This window comes from Myotis davidii, unplaced genomic scaffold (genome assembly GCF_000327345.1).
Source record: "Myotis davidii unplaced genomic scaffold, ASM32734v1 scaffold771, whole genome shotgun sequence".
In the NCBI taxonomy this organism is placed as follows: Eukaryota; Metazoa; Chordata; class Mammalia; order Chiroptera; family Vespertilionidae; genus Myotis; species Myotis davidii.
Window position 1 is genome coordinate 232,673 of NW_006282668.1, and position 21,025 is coordinate 253,697.

Consider the following 21,025-nt stretch of genomic DNA (forward strand, 5'->3'; position numbering starts at 1 on the left):
TGCAGGCACGTCCCCGGTGGGAGGTGTGCAGGAGGCAGCTCATCAATGTTTCTCTCTCATCGATGTTTCTAACTCTCTATCCCTCTCCCTTCCTCTCTGTAAAAAATCAATAAAATATATTAAAAAAAAAAATAAGGAGGGGAGGAAAAACCTCACAAGTCCCATGTGAGGTTCGACCTTTGAGCCCAGAGTTACTACAGTAACCAGTACTAGGGGATAGTGACCAATCACAGGGGATATCCAGGCACCAGGATCTGCAGCCTTTATAAGCCACAGGGAAAAGGAACGCAGTGGGACTCTTCCCCCTTCCCACGTGGGAGTCTGTGCTGTGAGATTCTTTCCCCCTCCCCACGTGGGAATCTTTACTTGTTCTTCAATAAATCTCCACCTTTGCCGTACCACCTTCTGTCTGTGGATTCATTCTTCAACTCCGGCGCACAAAGAATCCGGGACATCCTGCCCAAGGGAACACTACATGTTCCAGTCCAAAAATTTTGCTTCAACAACTTGACTTGAATTAAATGACTAAATATTAAATTATTATTTAATGTAATCAAACGAAACCTGCATATTGGATGGGTTTGTCTCCTGGGTGTCATTTGGTCAATCTCCTCTCAATGATGTATTCACTCACTCAGGGACCCTCCGAATGCCTTCTGTAGCCGACCCTAGAAGGCAGTAACCAAAGCCACATAACTGTTTCTATTCACAAGATACCAGTGTCTATCTAGAGCCACAGACGCGGGGAAAACAAGTGAAACACAGTGCTAGGGGAATGACAAAATATGTGTGACTTTCTAATTCCAAAGGGGGCATCCAGACCCTGTGGAGAGGCGTACTCTGGAAAATCTGGTGAGCCTCGAAGCACCAGCTCTATATATTTTGTGCTTCTGGCTCAGGGGTTCTCAGCTTCCCGCATAACCTCACATGTCAATGGTGTATTGGACTGTCTTCTCCAAATTAGCAAGCATATTTGCCAAAGAACCAAAACTCTACTAGTTATAGCAAACTTTGTGACTTTTCTTTCTAACTGCCTTACCTAGAACCTCAATGTTCTTAATATTCTCACAGTGCTTAGCCAGGTATGAAACACTGTTTAAAATTGTGGTTTGCATCCCATTTCATGTTGATTCTCTGGTCAAAGGCTAAAATCTCAGTGCTTGTGTTTCAGTGGCTCTATTCATAAAATTCCAACTTGACCTTTTTAACATAAGGCACTTAATTTATCTATCATTAAATTCCAGCTACACTCATGATGATGACATTTTAATGATACATTGATGAAGTATCACTTAGTTGCATAATTCTATCCATATGACAATGACTGGGGTAGGGATAGGCACATGGTTTAAAGGGAATCATGGGATGGTGTTGGTTTAATGAAAAGAAATGTTATCTCCCTCCCTCTCTTTCTCTCCTTTGGCTCAGCATGAGCCTGGGAAGATGCAAGTCTACCTTTTGCTGTTAGCAGCAATCTAGCCACCAAATTACAGCCCAACATCAAAAATAACTTGAAGAAGAAAGCTGAATTATAACATCAATTTGAGCACCTGTATCAACCCATACCTGAAGCCATTCTTCACCTGGCCTTGCAGGTAAGTGAGCCTAAAATTCTTTGTTTGTTTAAGTCCATGAATTCAGTCAGATGTGACTTGTAAACCAAAGAGTCCAACTGATTCATTCTCACAAAAGGAACCAGGTAGGAAGGAAGCTGCACACAGGATAAATAGAAGCCACTCTGTATTTATTTGGTATTCAATCACTTTCCTTCCCAGAGAGAAAACGTACAGTCTGAGATATCCCGTTTTCATAAACCCCTGGCTTCTGGCTTTACCTCCTGAATGCCTATGCCCGTTCATCAAGGTTGACACCGTCACACACAGTGCTTAAACGTTTTCTCTGAGATCATCAAGGCTGTGTCACAGGATAGATATCTGGCCCTACCAAAATTCAGGAGAAAACATAGAAGTCTTTGGGTGGTGGAAAGAGGCAGACAACTTGGGTAGAATTCCTGAGAAAAAAGTAGAGAGTCAACCAATCCACCATGATCCTGTCAACATCTCTAAACCTTCCCAAGGGGAAATTCATCGTACTGTCTATAAGGACACTTTATCACAGGGCTGTGTGCAAAGCATCCCCAGACCCATCCGGATGCCTCCATTGCCAGTAAAATGAAGAGCTAGTGAGGTGTGGCCAACCTCTCCCCAGTGGGATATGGGATAGAGAAACACCCAGACATGGGTGATGAGAAAATGGTTGTCACATCACAGTCATATGCGTAGCCAGGCCTACAGTGTTTTTCAAATCAAAGCAGCTTGTGATCCTCCAGCTGTGGAGAAGGGCAGAAAATTATTGGGTTATCCCCTCAGGTCCCAGCCAAATCAAGTCACCAGACTTAAGGCAAAGGGACGTCAACCCAGCCTTCCAGTCTTGGCGCACTGTGAGCGGACTCTGCAGGGAATGCAACTTGGAGTCCCAAGAAATCCAGTTCTGGGCAGGAGCCAGCTTGCCTGGAGAGGGCATTCTTTTGTGTGTTTTGTTGTTGTTGTGGCTTCTCCACCCACCCATCCCCTTCCAAAGGCACAATGGAGTGTTTGTGTTCCCTGCTGAAGACTTCCCTTTTGAAAAACAAACAAGCAGAAGTTTCCCTAATCTGACGCATATTCAACTGTGGAAGGAGGCAGCCAGCGGGGCCCAGGGCAGGGCGAGTGGGAAAGGAAGCTAGGCGTCAGGCACACAGGGAGGCTGGGGCCGAGCTGGACGGTGTGCCGGCCTCTGAGGACGGGAAAGCGAAAGGAAGGCCGAGCGTCCGTGGGCTGTGGCTCTTCCGCAGACGTCGGTGCATGGGCACGAGCTTCCCAAGCCCCTTCCTTAGGTTTTCTGGAGGTAGTTCTGACAGGCTTTCGCCAAGTCTTTCAAGAAGTTAGGAACTCCGTTCTGCAAAGCAAAGGAGACTGTCAGGTCTAGGTTCTCACAGCAGTCACTCCCGATTCCTTGGCGTGTGGCTCAGGTAGACAAAGGCGACTCCGGGAAGAATGAAAGACAATAGGGTCTGGACCGGGTTTCAAGTTGCCACAGAGGATGGCGAAAGGTAAGATCCAGGGCGCAGGTGAGACTAGACCACAGAGGCCACTGTTGCAAGGCACTGCCTTATACTTTGGCATTTGCTAATGAAAAGCCAAGACATTTCTGAGACACCGTTTCTTGAAAAGAAAAAGAAAACACGGGCATGGGATGGGTCTGGGTTATTCAACTCCCCTGAGGAAGTGAAAGGACTCGCTTTGCAGAATTAGAGACGGGTAAGGATTTGGGGGCGTGAGGCTGGATATACATACTATTGCTTAGTGAGTGTTGACCATTGGCAAGACTTTCCACAAACATTGTCTTCTCTACTCCCACTCTACGCAGTAGGTAATATCCAGTCCCTTTTAAAAGGGGAAAAACTCGATGGCTTCCATCAATTACACAGCGCAGGGCCTGGATTCAAAGGCACCTGGGTTTGACCCAAAGCCTCTGAGCTTTGTCACGCTCCCAGTGGATCTGCTGAGCCCTCCAGCCAGTGAGTAGGACAGGTACACAGCAGGCTGAACGGTCCCGGTGAAACCAGGCGCCTAGGTAGTCTCTGGTGATCGGGGCGACCATTGTGGTTCCCTCTCCTCACAGGGCAACAGGGCAAAACAATAGAAACAAAACCCGAGGCTCAGGCTATCTCCCCAGCCAGCCCAGCTCCTCCATAAGCAGACACAGGGTCCAAAGGCACCATTGTCCGCCTGAGGAGCAGCCTATTGTCCGAGGTTCCAGAGAGTGATCCTGGCGGGGTCTCGGGGCGCTAGCAGGGAGGGGCTGGCATTCCAGCTGAGGATTCTTTGTCTTTTGCCCCAGCTTCATCCTGGGTGTTGGCAACCCCGGTCCTAACCGTGGTCACTCAACCACGCTGCTTCATAAAAGACCCTCATTAGGCCCGAGACAGCGTGTCTCTTCGGCCTGACAGCCCCCAAGGGCTAAGTCAACATTTGTCAAACACACTTCCCCCCTCTGCCTCCTGGGATCTCACCTTGGCGGCCCAGTTAATGAGCCAGGACGGAATTTGGCCACCTGGGTTATCGAAGTAATGCATGAACACTAGAGGGGGAGAGAAAGCACGGGTCAGCAGGAGAAAACGGGTTAGAAAGGTACAGCCACCAACCCTGCGAACCGCCCCCTTCAGATTCAGACCCAGAAGGAGAGGGGGGAGGGGACACTAGGTCAGGTGGATTCTCTCCTCTGCCTTGTCTTCCAGGGCATTTATATGTAAACATTTGTGAAAACATAGTCAAGGTAGATTTGGCTGCTATTTCTTAAGTACCTGGCAAGTGCCAGACACCTGGATAAAGTCTCATTATTTCTCCATTTGTTAACCTAACTATGGTAAGGAGTTGGTGACATTAAACCCCAGTGTGTAAGAGTAAAATGGAGACGAAGAAGTGTGGGTTGACTTGTCAAGGTGACAGATCTAACAGGCGTCAGAACTATGGCTTGGATTTTGCCTCCGGTTCCAGGCCTTCTCATGCCAGTAGGGCAGGTGGCCAGGTGGCCCACGCTCTGCCCCAGCTCTTCTCGTGGTTTGAATTCAAGGTGGGCAGGCCCTGAGACTCTGGGTTTTTGCTGAGAAGGAGCCATGTCCCCCGAAACATTCCTACGGGCTCTTTGCCCCTAGCCCCCCAGGACCCACCTGGAGTCAATTCTGAGCCCTCTGGTGGACTTTGATGTTCTATTCCATCTGGACAACAGTCAGTAAAGAATGGATTGGGTCAGATTTAAGCATCCACCTTGCACTCTAGCCAAGTTTCTGGGATGAACTGAATCTCTCCCCATGTTTGTCTTGCACCCCTGCTCGTTCTCTGGCCTCTGGGAACAAGGATCATGCATTTACATGCCTCACGATCAGCGTGCCCTTTGCCTGGGCGGCCCTGGCCGGTGTGCTGGCATGCACCCGGCTTTACCTTTGCTCCCCTTCTTGCCATCGCTCTCAATCGCCAGGCTCTGCTTGTACCCCTTCACCCGGATCACGCCCGACCTCTCAGCAAACTGTGGCACGGAGGTGCTCTGGGCCAGGACCACGTAGATCTTCCGTCCTTCCACGTCCAGCTCTCGCCGCTGACGGATGTAGACATACTGCAGTGCCAGTCAAGGCGTGACATCACACCAGCATCTCAGATGGGCAGAAGGAAAGCACCCCAAGCCAGAAGCCAAAGGAGGGGGTTCTGTTCCCCCATTGTCTCCCTTGAACTGTTACTTCACCCACCTGCCCCATCTCCTTACCTGCACTGCAAGATTGTGCCTGTACCACCTGGTGTATCACTTGAGAACATGCATTGCCCTACCTGTCAACCATTCCTTGCTGCTTTGAATTGTGCGGGGAAACCACTCCTTTCTCTAAGAAGGCACTGGGAGATAGCGGAGGATTGATTGTTTGTCAGCTGTGTAATCCTGGCTTATTTACTCAACTTTTCTGAGACGCAGTTTCTCTATGTGGGAAAAGGGGGGACCATCACCCAGCAGGCAAGCTTGGTGGGGGCATTACAGGAGGACTGGACCAGAACAAGCACTCGACAAACATTCCAAGTCATTCTGTTTTGTCCTGACTTCCCCCAAAGCTCTAAGTACTGACCTCTGTGCACAGCGGACAGGCAAGCAATGTAGGTGCTCGTAGGAAGGCACTGACTTCCTGAGTATTTAACTCTGAGTCAGCACTGGTTCACCAAGAATGACAGTTAATTTCATCACAATAAACACAGAACAATCACTATGCCGATATCACTCTTCCAGGGAAGATCACTAAATCCTAAGAATGAGAAGTCACCACTTAAGGAGCCCTTACCATGTGCTTTCCCTATAGCATCTATTTTGATCCTGACAAATCACCATAAGTTCAGTATAAGTGTCCCGGTCTTACAGGTGACAACATTATACCAGAGAGGTAAAGAAACATGCCCAAGGTCCCCTGCCCAGCTCAAGTGATGAAACCTGAATCGGAACCCAGATCTGGCTTCAAAACCTATTTAGACTTTCATAGGTGGACGGGCTCAATCCTTTGCCTATATACTTTCAAAGGACAGAATTTTAGATTTAATACTAAAAGTAATTAAAAGCCTAAGACAATAAAAAAAAATAACTCTAAAGTATAACACAGTTACACTTACTGTAATAGCAACAACCACAGCCCCATGCTCCTCAGAGTCTCAAAAGCATTCACAGTTGTTCCACTCATCACTCAGGCATCCTGCAGGACGGTCTATTGCCCTCGGTCTCTACGTCACGGGGAGTAAAGTTCTCAGATGTTTTAAGGAAGAAGTTACGTTGCTTTTGGCTCCGGGTCACTTCTCTTCCACTTCACAGCAATTGCTCCACTCTCTCCCACAACTTACTCAGCTCACATGAGAGATGTCACCTGACACACCACTGAGGGAAAATTAACTTGATACACATATTGATTAAAATTTGGCGGAGGTCTTTGAAGGGTTGGGAGGTCCAGCATACCCCAGCGCCTATGACTGGCGAACCACCAGTTCACTGAGGCCCAGGGACCCAAAAGGCCTTTTCCAAGGTCACACAAGGTCACACAGCAAACCAGAGGATGGCTGCATACACAACCTGGGATCTTTCTCTCCAAAATGAATGTTCTTCACCACTGCACTATTCTGTTTTCAAAATTTTAACAACCCTTACTAGAGAGACAAATATGCATATAGAAAGCCTAAAAACAACAACAACTCGTGGGATCGTGTGGCACTGGAAAGCCAATGAAATAAAAGTTTAAGGAGTCCTGAGTATTCACCCCTGTGAATACCTACCCAGCAGTGTCCCTGTGAGGTCAGAGAGGAGGACCAAGGCCTGGTCAAGATCACCTTCTCTGGAGACAGCTGGACCTGGTCCCAAACCTGCCTTTTCCACCCACCAGCTCTGTGAACCTGAGTCAAGTTCTGAACTTCTCTTTGCCTCAGTTTCCCTCACTGTGAAATGGGGCTGATGATGCCCGTTCTGCACCCTTGTCGGCAGGATTAGAGAAAACCACATTAAATCTAAGGGGTTAAGTAATCCACAATTTGTTGAAATGCATGCCATATGTAATGTAAGCTATCTAGCAGGGTATGAGAACTGTGGCAAAAAATAAACCCTTATGGAGTTTAAAATCTAGTCAGGGGCCAGGTAGACACAAAAACACGTACAGCCCAAACACACAGAACATACCCACACACTCCCTCTCTTTTTAGAGAATGATTATTTAGGAACCAACAGACTTATAGAATGTCAGGGCTAGAAAAGATCCAGTGATCACCTAACTCAGTGGTTTCCAAGGTTATGTTTTAATCCACGAGCCCCTTTGCTCCGAGGATCTTATCTGGAAATTCAGTGTGTGAAGTGCTCAGCTGCTGTGATTAAAGAGAAAGCTTGCCTGTCAGTCATCCTACCCCCGTACTGCTCTCCCAGCAAATTCCCATCCTACTCTCCCAGGCAAGTCCTAAGTGGGCTTCTTAGAACCTCGGAGTGGCAGCTCAAACTCCCCACATTCCATTCAGCTGCATCATAAGATACATAAGGAAATTGAGGGGAAGAAGCAGACATGCAGTGTCCAGAGCCAAGAGTGATGGAGGGACCACTGTGGGGTCCATCAAACATGAGATCTGAGGAGAGCTGGAATTGTGGGGGCTCTCGTCCCCACTCTGCCGCCAATCGCCTGCATGGATCCCGCTGTCATTTTACCTCTCTCTAGACTGGGGAGTGTGTTAAGCTTGATTAAAAGGTCTTTCCAAGTCCCCAGTTCTGTGGCCCAACAACTTCAAGCCCTAGAAAACGTCTCAGGAAAGTAGAGGCTGCCCTCCAGTGACCAGAGTTACAGACGCTCCACATAGTCAGGCCCAGAAATCCCACTCTGAAGTCTCCACAAGCTGCACAAGGTGCAAAAACAGCTTTAGCAGATGCTTCCGCAAGGATCAAAGACAACGCTGTCCACACTTGCTGGACATACCTGGGAAAGGATACATCCCTGTTGGACATGGGAAAAGGGTACTTCACTTCCCAGTAGACCACAGTCTTGCCGTTGCATTCCTTTTCATAGAGTTCTGAGGAGAACAAAAGAAGTTAATGCATCTGGAAGCCTCTTCGGTTTCAATTAACACAAAGCCTACGTAGGATGACCTCGTAGAACACAACAAACCATGAATGCGTACAGCACAGAATTCTAAAAAAGTCAGGCCTGTTCATTACCGCTGAAAGCTTGCTGCCGAGGGGCTCAGTCCAGCAGATATGAAAGCAGAGTCAACATCAGAGAACCCAACAAAACGTGTCTATCTCAGAGCAAAAACAAGATTCCCAGGTAGGCTGCAATGAATCACTATCCCGCAGGCAAGAATAAACCTTCAAGTTTCAAGATCAGGGTGACCACCAGATGTCACTAGAGTACCAACAATTTTGCTTTGAAGACCTTTTCTTCCCTCGATTTTAAGACATGACCACTGGCTCAGGACTGAGTCGCCTAGTCCAGCACATTTCGCTGGGAAATAACGGTTCTGGAGAAGGCAGTGTCCTTCCCCGACAAAGAGGAAGTGGCATAACTGGGGCGAAGCGTCTTGCTCCTCTCCCATGTTCCTGTGCACTATACCACAGCTGCAGTGACCCGATCTCCTTCCGATCCCATCATGCTCTGGTGTGCAGACAGCGGCCGCTCCTGGAGGGAGGTAGCAAAGGAATTCGATGATATGTGTCCCCTCTAACCCCAGCTGGACTGCAGACATCTCCCTGACATTTACGGAGGAAGCCAAGCCAAGGCTGCTGAAGTAACCCAGGGGCCCCTTGAGAAGCAGATGAGGGGAAAACTTACTACTTAACTCAGTTTTTGAAAAGAAAAACTAATGAAGCGCTTGCCCTCCCACTGGTGCCACAGGGACTGAAGGCAGCCCTGAAAGGAAGGGAAGAGGTGGACACCTGTTGCTTTCCCATGCTCGGCGTTGACTCCCCGTTCGTGGACTGGCATCTCAATGCTCCTTCGGGGCATCGCCTTCCCCTCCTTCTCGACGATGTGGCTTCAGCAGAGCTGGCCCAGCATTCATCCCAGGGCTGGGAAAGTGGCAAGACATGGCCCCGGGGGTAAGTTCGGGGAGGTGCATCTGGCCAGGGCCTCAGCTTGCCGCTCGAGCAGGTTAAAGCCGGAAGGTGGTTTAGTAAAGGCTCTCAGGGAGCTCCCGGAATATCCGGGAGGACCAGAGTTAGGGTTAGACCTCAGGATTGTTCCAGAGAAGCCAGCCGGGTGGACCGGACACCATGGCGTGAGAACCGAATGTCAGAAGCCCTGCAACTGTCTGCCCCAAAGTCAGGATGCCGCTGCTGGGACTATCACCGGAAAATGGGTTCTGCGTGCCGCCTGCCTCCTCGCGTTGCTCTCTCTCAAACTGAAGACACGTGTGCGCCTTATCGGCCACTTCAGTCACATGACTGGGATGGCTGCTAGGGAGCCTGGGACCGAGAGAACAGTTTGTCCCTTGGATGGGCGAGCATCACAATTCCCCCTAGATATGAAGCGTATCTGGAAACAGTAAGTGACCCAAAGCCATGAGAAAGGTCCACAGGGAATAAGCATGTGGTCCATGCTGAGCCAACGAGAGCCAACCCTGGGCTCTGGCTGCCAGCCAGCGTCAGGAAGTGGGATTCTCGTTCCTGTTCCTCTGGGGTTAATCATATGGTTACTCTGAGCCTGGATCTTCTGGTGGCACCTTTGCATGACATGGGAATCTGCCTGAGGATTCGGGCAGAAAAACGGAGTCAAAAGATGGAGAAATGATTCAAGTGTTGGATGCAGTTCTCCTGGAAGCCAGACACCCACCTGTGGAGTTTTCAATGCCACGCACCAATAAACTTTTCCCTTTCTTACACGGGCATTCGTTAGCATGTTTGTTATCTGCAACCAGGAGACCTGACTACGAGGTCTTTCAGAGTCTGTGCGCCCCTTGGCCACTCCGTAGTTCTATGCCACTGTGACCAAGGTGGCAGAGGTCTCTCCCAGCTCTGTGGCAGCGGGATCCCATTTAATGCCTTTCATAACTCTCCATCACCCATAGGGTACAATCTAAGGACTGCAGACTGGCAGCCAGCCTAGGCCTTGGGGATCTGAACCCTCTTCCCACCCTAACTCCAGATTCTGCTGCCCAATTACTCTCCATTTGTACATATCATGCTGTCTCACACTTTCCTGACTTGACTCATGCTGTTCTCTGGGCCTGGAATGCCCTTGCACCACTCATGCCCTTACCCGAACTTCCTCACATATAGTATTCTTGTGTTCAACTTCCAAAATAAAGCTCGGGCACCACCTCCTCCAAGAAGCCTTCCATGATACGTAGGTATACAGATGGCAACCAACTTACAGAGAGAACAGAGCAGCCCTCTGAGCAAACTGAGGAGTGGATCAGAAAGTATGCAAAGAGCAAGTCCTAGGAATAGCAAAGGCACATTTCAGCCCAGCACTTAAGACTTTGATGCCAAACTTTAAAATGAAACATCACAGAGTAGAAATTAAACCTGCCCTAGACGGTTTGGCTCACTGGATAGAGCATCAGCCTGGGGACTGAAGGGTCCCAGGTTCGATTCCGGTCAAGGGCATGTACCTTGGTTGCAGGCACATCCCCAGTAGGGGGTGTGCAGGAGGCAGCTGATTGATGTTTTTCTCTCATCGATGTTTCTAACTCTCTATTCCTCTCCCTTCCTCTCTGTAAAAAATCAATAAAATACATTTTTTTAAAAAGAAATTAAACCTGTTAGAAATTTATCCTGCTAGGTAGGATAAATAACAATAGATTCTACTTTCTAATTGACTTTTTACAAAACAGTGGGTGTTACTCACCTTTAACATATTGGTCCCACTGTTTTCTGTAGTCTAAGTCCATATAGACATCCGCGAGCAGAGCCGGCGGGCAATCCTCCAGAACACCAAAGACTTTATACTCGTACAGTCCGGTCTGCTGTAGAAACAGAACAGGCAGAAACAACCTATTGATTCCCAAGTTGCGAGATAGCTGGATTGCACAGCATATGAACAACAGCTGAGGCTGGGTTCATGCCACACCATTTATCGAGTCCCTTCCTGTCATCTTGGTGACACGATGATGAAAAAGCAGATGAGGACCCTGCTCCCATGGGTCTTAAATTCGGCAGGAGCATGGGTGGTGGTGTTAGCTACAAACAGTATTCAGCTAATGTAAACAGGCGCCTAGCAGGGGTGTGTGACAGATGAAGCCGGATTCGGAGGAGAGGGGTTCTAAATAATGAGGTGGTCAGGGAAGGTCTCCATGAGGGATCACCTTTATCAGAACCTCTTGTCCGAAATATTAGAAGGAGCCATTCGTGGGAGGATGAGGAAAGACCATTCCTAGTAGGGGAAGGCCCTCAGGTTGATGGATTGAAATGCTCAGAGAGCAGAAAGTCCAGGGCTCTGGAGAATTGTGGCACCCAGAGAGTGGTGGGAGTTGAGGCCGCAGAGATGGTGGGACTGGGCCCCCAAGGGATTTGTAAACCAGTGTAAGGGGTTAACTCTTTCGTTCTAACTGCTATGAAAAATCAAGGAATGACTTTAAACAGGGTGTGGGTTTAGAAGGATGACTCGCTGCTTGGTAGAAACGAGATCCTAAGAGAGTAAGAAAGTGGTTTAGAAGACAGTGCAATCGTCCAGATAAGAGAAGACCGTGATTGGAACGGGGCGGTAACAACAGTGATGGGGAGAAGTCGGTGACTTAGGGAAACATTTTAGAAGTCATGTCAACAACAATTGTGGTGAGGACAGACTGGCGAAGGGAAAGGGAAAGCAAAGAACTGAGGGTAAGTCCAGAACCTCTGCTTGAAAAACCTGGCAAACGGGGAGCTCCTTTGTGTAAGAAAGAAAAAAACGTGGGGGGGAGGTCATCTGTGGGCTGTGGGGTAACCAAGAGTAACACCTTGCGTTTGAGATGCTTATTAAACATCCAAGTAGGGGCTGTCGTATAGGCAGCTAGCATTCAGGGGACCAGTTACTGTTTTAGATTCCACGGGGCCGAATGAACCCAACACACTCTTCTATCAATTCTAAGACAGAATTTGTCAACACTGCTTCTTTTTTATATAAAGGACTTGTGCATAAAGGGGAAGAAACATCAGCTTCAGATCATATTAGTCCCTGTTATTCAGAAAAGAAAAAAAAAGTTTCTAGATTCCAAAGTCCAAGAACTCTTATCTGCGAGGGGACTGGGCCGGAGTTGACCGCTACACATTTTCACTGTCGGTACAATGGCAACTTGAAGTTCCTAACCATCACCTTGTCTAAAGGTTCTAATTTTAAGATTAAATCAGTGGCCCTTAAATGTCAAGGCAAAGGCAAACAAACAGAAAGAAAGCCTTTAGAGCAGCGGTTCTCAACCTGTGGGTCGCAACCCCTTTGGCAGTCGAACGACCCGACCCTTTCACAGGGGTCGCCTAAGACCATCCTGCATATCAGATATTTACATGACGATTCATAACAGTAGCAACATTACAGTGATGAAATAGCAACGAAAATAATTTTATGGTTGGGGGTCACAACATGAGGAGCTGTATTTAAAGGGCCAGAAGGTTGAGAACCACTGCTTTAGAGCCACTCAGCTTCCATGTGCTAACATAATGTTATTGGGTAATTATGCATTAGTGAAGCCATCCTCTTCAACGCCGTGCTGGAAACGCATGGGAAGTCAAGGGGATAAGTAAGCATGGTGAATCTTTCCAGATATCATGAGGCTTATTCAAGGGTCTCCTAGCTAGGCAGCATAACCCAGGGGGTGAATAACCTAGTTTAGGAATTACAGGCACATGTGCAAGTACCTGGCAAGGAATGGAAGGGCAAATTGAAACTAAATTCATAAGGATTTTCCAGCTCCAGAAGTAGGTGGCTTTATACGAAGGGTTTCCTGTCATCAAATGACAAACTAATAGACCTGAACCCCCTAGTGCTGTGCCATGGATGCCCCAATGGAAGGACAGACCTCAGATCTCGGGAGGAATCTCTCCCTCCTGCCCCGCCCCTCACACTCACACACATGGAAAGGTAGCGAGGATGTACACATAGCGCATTTAGACCCACATGTGTTTTCATCACCGTCGGAAGGAAGACAATTAGCCCCTTGTTCAGGAATACTGGGGGCCCCGTTTTCCACACGGACTGCGCAAAAGGGGGAATTATGTCTTGAGATCATTATCTCCCCAACCTGACATGAGTTAGCTTTGGCTATCTGGATAAATTAAGACAAACCGTTTCCTTAAACTGGCTCCTGGCCCCTCGTGAGTGGCACCACAGCCCCAGTGACCTCAGTCCCATACATCTCACAGAAAAGAAAACAGAAGCCCTCCAGGAAGAGGAAAATAGAATGGTGTGATTGACGCGAACACCGAAGAATGAGCTATTGTGACGACTTCCTTTAAACACTCCCTTCGAGGCAGGACTGAGAAAGCCAGACCTCACAGGAACAAGATACTCGGTAACACCTTTCCTAGTCTAGCAATAGAAAGTTCTTTTTGAGTGCAGGATGGCCCCACCCAATGTCGTGGGTCAAAACACTTTTTTTCACCCATTATTTCTTTTAAGAAAAGGATCTCAGCACACACACTCACATTTTTATTTTGTCTTTTAAAAAAATACAGTGAATTTTTTTAGCATTGTAGAAATAATTCATATTCATTATGGGAAAATTGGGAAATGCCAAAAAAGAATGAATAAAAATGGCATGTGACCCCCATAATCCACAAATAGCTATTGGCAATATGTGACACATTTCTTCTAAGTAAATAAATATTTCTCTGTGTTACAAAAATGGTAATAATGGTATAAACACCTTATTTTTAACAACATTATATTGAAGCTATGGAGAGATCACACCTAACTTAGTTATTCTTTTAAATTATTTCTGTTTCCAAATATTTTAACAAATATAAATGCTGCTGGAATAATCTATTATTTCATACGGACCAAATTGGTCCATAATTCTAACCTTCTCATTAGGAAAGCTTCCTTAGAGATAAATTATATTAACATTTAAAGGTTCTTTATACTTTTTATAAATTTTTAAGAAAATTTATATCAATTTATACTCTCCCCAGTAGTAAAGGATCCCCTCACCAGGATTGGGTACCACTGTACAATTTGACAGAAAAAAAGTACAAATCTTAGCTTAATTTGGGCAAAGTTTTGCTATTGAGTGAGCTCCTTACAAGTAGAGATATAAACTCTCTATAACAGTGGTTCTCAACCTTCCTAATGCCGCGACCCTTTAATACAGTTCCTCATGTGGCGGTGACCCCCAACCATAAAATTATTTTCCTTGCTACTTCATAACTGTAATTTTGCTACTGTTAGGAATCGTCATGTAAATATCTGATATGCAGGATGTATTTTCATTGTTACAAATTGAACATAATTAAAGCATAGTGATTAATCACAAAAAACAATCTGTAATTATCTATGTGTTTTCCGATGGTCTCAGGCGACCCCTGTGAAAGGGTCGTTCAACTCCCAAAGGGGTCTCGACCCACAGGTTGAGAACCGCTGCTCTATAACATTTGTTGCAGTTATGTTTCTAAGCTTGCGAACATTTCAATAAATTAATACAAATGAGTTTACTCAAAAGGTTTTAAACCACAATGAAGAATGCTCCATTTTTTCAATCACACTGGAAAACAACACACTGTATACTTGTCTAATGCTCCATTTATAGAACATTTAACTTCCTACACTTCACATAGTAAAAGAGGTATTCTGTGGCAGAGCATCGGTCAGTATTTAGTGTGCGATACAGTTACCAGAAGAAGACACCCACTCCTTTCTTGCTAAAAGAACAACAGTATTGCTAATAGTCAACAGTATTGTAATACTGATGTACGATGTCAGGTGGATACTAGCCTTCTCAAGGTGATCACTTTGTAAGTTATATAAATATCTAATCACCATGCTGTACACCTGCAACTAATATAATATTGTATGCCAACTATAATTTAAAATATTTTAAATTATAAAAAAACATTTTTTTTCTAAAAAAAGACTCACATTACAGTTAAGAAAAAAAGAACTCCCACCCTGGCCAGTGTGGCTCAGTGGTTCAATTTCCCTGTCAAGGGCACCTACACTGAAGGCTTGCAGGTTTGATTCCCAACCCCAGTCAGGGCGTGTGCAGGAGGCAACCAATCGATGTGTCTCTGTCACATCGATTTTTCTCTCTCTCCTTCCTTTCCACTCTCTCTAAAACATATTATTTAAAAAGTGAAAAGTAGACTGACAGAATAGTGCTGATAAGATATGAACATTTACAGGGAAATAGGATTATGTGTAATTTCATCACAATAGTACAGAAATATATAAGCACTGCTAAAATGCGTGGCCAAGGAAGCGCAGTGAGAGATAATGGACCGTGTCAATGAACATTAAATAGAAGTATATTTAAGTTTACATAGAGACATCTACCACTCCACACACACTTTCATAGAAAGTGCTGCCTCCTTCCACTAAGTAATTCAGAAAAAAAAAAAATTATAATCTCGCTGGGACCCACTTTGTCCTTCACCTTGAGAAGAAATCAAGCTCAGGCTGGCTTTCTGGCTTGCAATGTGCTTCCTGTGGTGACCTGTCAGCAGTCACTGCAGCAGCTATGTACTTCGGATTTGAAGTTTTCCAAACACTTGGACCTGCTCTACGTTATTTCAGTGACGCTAGTGATTGTTTCTCTCAGCACGGTGCCGTTTCCGGACTTACATTCATGATCTCATGTGCTCTGTAACACAGCCCTGCCTGCCACATAGATAGAAACACTGGTGTTGCCTCCATCTTTACACAAAGACCTGAAGTGAGGCTAAATCATGTGCCTGAGCCCTACAGCTCGTACTTGGGACAGAACAAGGGTGACACCGGCCCCTCCTACTGCCCACAATGTCTCCTTCTTTAGCTCTGCTCTGTCCAAACCACTGTTGCAGACCACACGCTAACGCTTAAGGTAAACAAGCCCCATCACACATAATATTACAGCCACAAGGGGCCTTAGGCCCTTCAGTAAAAGATGGCAGTGACTTGCCAAGCGTCACTCAACAACACTGTTGGTGGCAAAGCCTGGATGGAAACCTGTTCCTTCCGGTCCTCAAGCCAGTGCTTCTGCCCCAGACCACCCAGGATGGACCTCCCACTGCGATGCTCCCCTGAGTCCCTCAGCCCCGTGTTTGTCCAATGGGCCTCCAACTACCACAAGAGGTACTTTTTAGATGCTGCTTCTGGAGGTTTCAGATAAGGACCAAGGAAAGCTGGGAATGGGGAAAGGATGAATATTATCACTTTCAACGGAGCTGGGCTGTGCTGTCTTTCTTTATGTTGTTCCAAAGAGTCATGAAAATACAGAAAATTGTAGCCAGAACCTACATACAGCCTGGTGCTGACGGCAGGGGCTCGGAGGCACAGCCAGCATAGGGCCTAAGCTCTCCCACCGACTGGTCTTGGTCTTCTCAGCGGCCCAGTGCGTCTAATGAGAGTTCCTACCTAAGGGAAATGACTATGAAGATTAAATGACCCGCCTAAAGTTCATCCCATAATAAGTACTTAGTTTTTATTACACATCACTTTCATTAATAAGGTCAGTAGGACGCTCTTTTTCCAGATTGAAGAACTCAGGATTCAGAACTGCAACATAATGCATGTTTTTAGAAAAACGAGTATCTACAGAGTACCTACTCTAAGTGGGCACTGTGCTTAATGATTAATAGCCACAATAATCCTGCCAAGTCAGCATGGTATTATCTCCACTTTATAAATGAAGACCGGGGTGGGGGGTGGGAGGGGGGCGGCGGCGGAGTGGTTCGGCCACTTAATACTAAAATCACTGATTTTTGAGATGCCCTGGTATTCTGGCTAACTGGTCTAATACATCAAGCTGCTACCTTCCTTCCTTCCTTCCTTCCTTCCTTCCTTCTTTTTTTGATATATTTTTCTTGATTTCTGAGAGGAAGGGAAGGGAGAAGGAGAGATAGAAATGTCAATGATGAGAGAGAATCATTGATCGGCTGCCTCCTGCATGCCCAACACTGGGGATTGAGCCCACAACCCAGGCGTGTGTCCTGACTGGGAATTGAATCATGACCGCCTGGTTCATAGGTCGACACAGTCACTGAGTCACACTGGCCAGGCAAGCTTCTGTATTTCTTAGCAATGGTTATTCAAATGCCTGAAAGAAAACTGTTCAATTTCGTTTCACTTGCATCCACAGGGTTAACATATGTTGAGGAACAGAACTGCCAATAATGGTACATGTATTTATCCTAAGCATAATAAATTCTGTAAGAGCTAACATCTGTATACATGAGAAATAGCCAAATGTCACAATGTTTGCATTTGACGTTGCGGTTCCCACGGATAAGCAATCCCTAGTGGGCCCCCAACCCCCTACCTACCCCTCAACTGACCTCATTCTTTCTCTTCAATTTATGGTGTTTATCCACATTTACATCACTAACTTCCAGAGAGCCTTGATGAATCCATTTCTCTAATCCTGTAAGCACACCCTGGACTGTGCACTGGATTTTCTTTGCTTTTCACAGAAGAGCTCATTTCTATTCCTCAGGGGGACAGGAAGCCTTCCCAGCCTATGGCTGTGGAAGCTGTCCAACGCCAGCTACTCTGGCAAGCAACAGACTCAGATGGAATGAAAAGTAAGCATTTCTCACCAGAGAGAACCAGTTCTAATGGCAAGAGCCAACGCTACAGCTGCCACTGGGCAGTGTGTACCAAGACTGTGTGGGGACAGCGAAGTCTGATTTAATCGTTTCCATCTCTCAAAGAAAGCAGGGTAGGTTTCGTCTCTTAGGATTGCAGATGGCTGGGTAGAACGTTAATGAGAGGTAGCTGACTAAATACCACACTGCGCCGAATGCTTCACATGGGTTAGCCCACTTAATCCACAATGATAACAGGAGATACACCAATTTTTCAAAGAAACAAAGGCTTAAAGGAGTTCTGAGAAATACCTGGGAAAGGCAAACCTTTTGAGAAAAGGTAGAGACGGGAGGTAGATTGGTGGCTGGGAGTGGGAACAAGGTGACTGCAAACAAGCAAGAGGTTTCCTTTGGGAGCAACACAAACGTTCTAAAATGAGATGATGGCGAAGGTTGCGTAACTGCATACATTTACTAAAAATCGCTGAATTGTACTTAAAATAAGTGGGTTTTATTATTTGTAAATGATATGCCAATAAAGTTCATATAAATGATACCTCCATAAATAAGAGAGTTTATAAAACTCACCGACGGTCACACAACTAATGAAGGCCGAACGTGGGCATGAAGCCAGTGATCTGACAGCGGAGCCCATGGCCTATGCTCGTACCCCGTGGCCTCGGGACTCTCTGACACATCATTAGATAAGTCAGAAGCTGCCTGCGTGCCTGTAGCTATATATATAGGGTCACCCTATAATTTACCATTCCAGCTGGCACACTTTGGAGAGTGGCAGTTGTAAAAATTTTCGCCAGGACAATAGGTAGAAAACCGGGTCTGTGGTGGATATATTGGGACATATCAGTAAATATAATTTGAAAGTATATCAAGCATCTAGTTTCATACCATTGTGGTATGAAACTAGAACTCAATTACAAGAAAAAAACCTGAAAAACACACCAACACATGGAGGCTAAATAACATTTATACTAAAGAATGAGTTAACAACGAGATCAAGGACAAAATCAAAACATAGCTTGAGACAAATGAAAACACAACGACCCCAAATCGATGGGTGTTCATAAGAAAAGATTCACCAACTAAAGCTCAGAAGGAATTCTCTTGCAGGAGGGAGGTAGGGATGGGCGTCAACCTGGAAAACCAATGAGCCTTTAGCAAAGTGGGCCAGGCAGCGAATCCTGCTGGACGATGCTAAAGGCCAGTAAGGGTTCTGGGAAGGAGCTGGTGTGTGGCCTGAGCCACTAGGGCCTCCACACTTTAATAGATGGAGATCAAAATGGCTAGGGGCAGTGGCCCTCCATCCTGTCTGCTGAGGCTCAATGGCACACCTTTGGGAATCTTATGATCCTCCAAACTGGTGAAAGCTTGCTAATTTACATCAGTGTACCATGACTGTCTTCATCCCCAGAGCAGGTGGAAATAAGACATATAGAATGGTTAGTAGGGATAGGAACTGTTTAAATACCACTCAAACCGCCCGGTCCCCCACCCCCCACAAGAGAAAAGTGGCCCCTACAAAGCAAAAAAGCACAGGCCCATAGGGTAGGGAGTATGGGTGGCTAGAGGACAGGAGCAGTGTGCATAAATTATGGGAGATAAAGCTGGAAATATATGAGTTAAGACCAAATTATTTCATATATAATGATAATAATAAAAATAACATTTTTTAAAAAAGACCAAACTAGTTCAGGATAACCTGCGAGCAATATTTGCCTTCCCTCGGAGAGGCTATGGAAGCATATTTATGACACAGGACTAGAGCAAGACAGCTGAGTTCTGACTCCAGTTCAAATCTTGAACAAGCAACTTAACCTTTCTATAGATTCATTTTCATACACACAAGTTAAAAAGAAAAAGTATAATCATAGCACCTTACATTAGGGATGATGTGAGGATTCAGTACCTGCAAAGACTTAAACAGTGCTTGGAACATTAGAAAGCATGAAATGTATTCGCTGTTACAACAGTTATTATTAATTCTGCAATCAGCAATGCCACGAAAACGGGAGCGATAAGATCATAGCCTTGTGGGTGTTTGCTTGGGCTGCAATGTGTAGGAGGAAAGCTGGGAAACTAGTTAAGAGGTCACAGCAATTCTAGGTGAGAAGTACCATCCACAGTGACAAACATAGAGGAAAGGGAAAGGAAACAGGCCCGATGTCAGATATGTCTGCACAATCGAATGGACAAACCTTGGCAAACGCCTGGATGCGGCTGTTAAAGGAAAATGGAATAATCTGAGAGAAGATAAATGCATCTTGTCTGGAAACTTGTCCAATTCTGCACCAAGGTAACTGTTGAAATTTCCCTAGGAAATTAATTCCATCTGCTCTACACTGTGAACTTGCTCACCTTGCTACACCCAGTGGTATATGCAGCAAGACATCCAGAGCTCCTCCCTGCTCTAACACTATAATACTCTGGTCCTCTGCCAGGAAACCTGGATTTCACTTACCTTGCCTAAGGATGACCTTTAACCTACTTGTCATGAACTGCTATTACACAGGGCAACTGATGACAGGGCTCAGGTGCAATATGATCCTCCCACCTGGATGGCGACTTGTTCCAAAGGCCTGCAGGGCCGCCTGGAGACCTGCTTAATGACCAACTCCATTCCTCCCAGGCCTTCAGTGAATCCTTCCCTCTGAAGCTTCAGACTAAAGTTAATGAGTGCAACTTACAAGGAAGGGGCAGCAGCCAGAAGAAGCAGGTCGCTGGAATGGCTAGAGTTGATAGGAAGTCCCTCCTCAGCGACACTCCCTCCCACACACCGGCCATCCTGCACATCCAGTCTCTGAAAAGCCGTGTTTTTTTCCACCTGGATTCCACCCGAGGATATTCCCCACATACACACACCACTGGCACCCACTCCCGCGGTGCATGAGGCTACGAGTCAGCAGACCCACGTCTTAACTTGACAGTTAACTTCTCACAAACCACACCCCCGTGGGGCCTCAGACCTAAGGCTGAATTCTGATGACCTCCCCCCTCCCCGAACCGGGACAGAGTCAGCTGGAGGCACCGCCCGGCGCTCGCTCCTCCCAGCTCCAAAAGACCCGCCGGGTCGGACTTCCGCGGCTGCAGCCCCAGGCTCCCCGAGAAGGCTGGCCCTGGCACGCGGCAGCCCCGCGGTCCTGCAGCAGGCAGGCCGCTACCTGGTCCAGCAGCCGGTAGATGCTGATGCCCAGGGTCTCCATCATTAGCTGCCATTCGGCCCCGGCCAGCGCGGGCTGCTGGAGCTCGGCACAGGCCTCCCGGAACTGCTCCTGGGAGAAGCCACTGGCCAGCG

General features: G+C 46.6%; 1 protein-coding gene across 1 annotated transcript; it reads right to left on the reverse strand.

Moving 5' to 3' along the window:
- Positions 1-1,723: 1,723 nt before the first annotated feature.
- On the reverse strand, positions 1,724-21,019 carry PCTP (phosphatidylcholine transfer protein). The gene is made up of 6 exons (XM_015560760.1): positions 20,892-21,019; positions 10,877-10,994; positions 8,023-8,102; positions 4,983-5,154; positions 4,055-4,122; positions 1,724-2,937 (listed from the first exon to the last, which is right to left on the reverse strand). Exons 1-6 carry the CDS (start codon positions 20,934-20,936, stop codon positions 2,872-2,874), a joined length of 549 nt encoding a protein of 182 aa, XP_015416246.1. The 5' UTR covers positions 20,937-21,019; the 3' UTR covers positions 1,724-2,871.
- Between the last annotated feature and the right edge of the window lie 6 nt (positions 21,020-21,025).

Coding starts and splice junctions, on each gene's coding strand:
- PCTP (XM_015560760.1), bottom strand. CDS start 20,936: ATGATGGAGACCCTGGGCATCAGCATCTACCGGCTGCTGGACCAG. Junction 10,995..20,891: donor TCTACCGGCTGCTGGACCAG/GTAGCGGCCTGC, acceptor CTGTTTCTACAG/CAGACCGGACTGTACGAGTA. Junction 4,123..4,982: donor TGGCAAGAAGGGGAGCAAAG/GTAAAGCCGGGT, acceptor CTCCCCCTCTAG/TGTTCATGCATTACTTCGAT.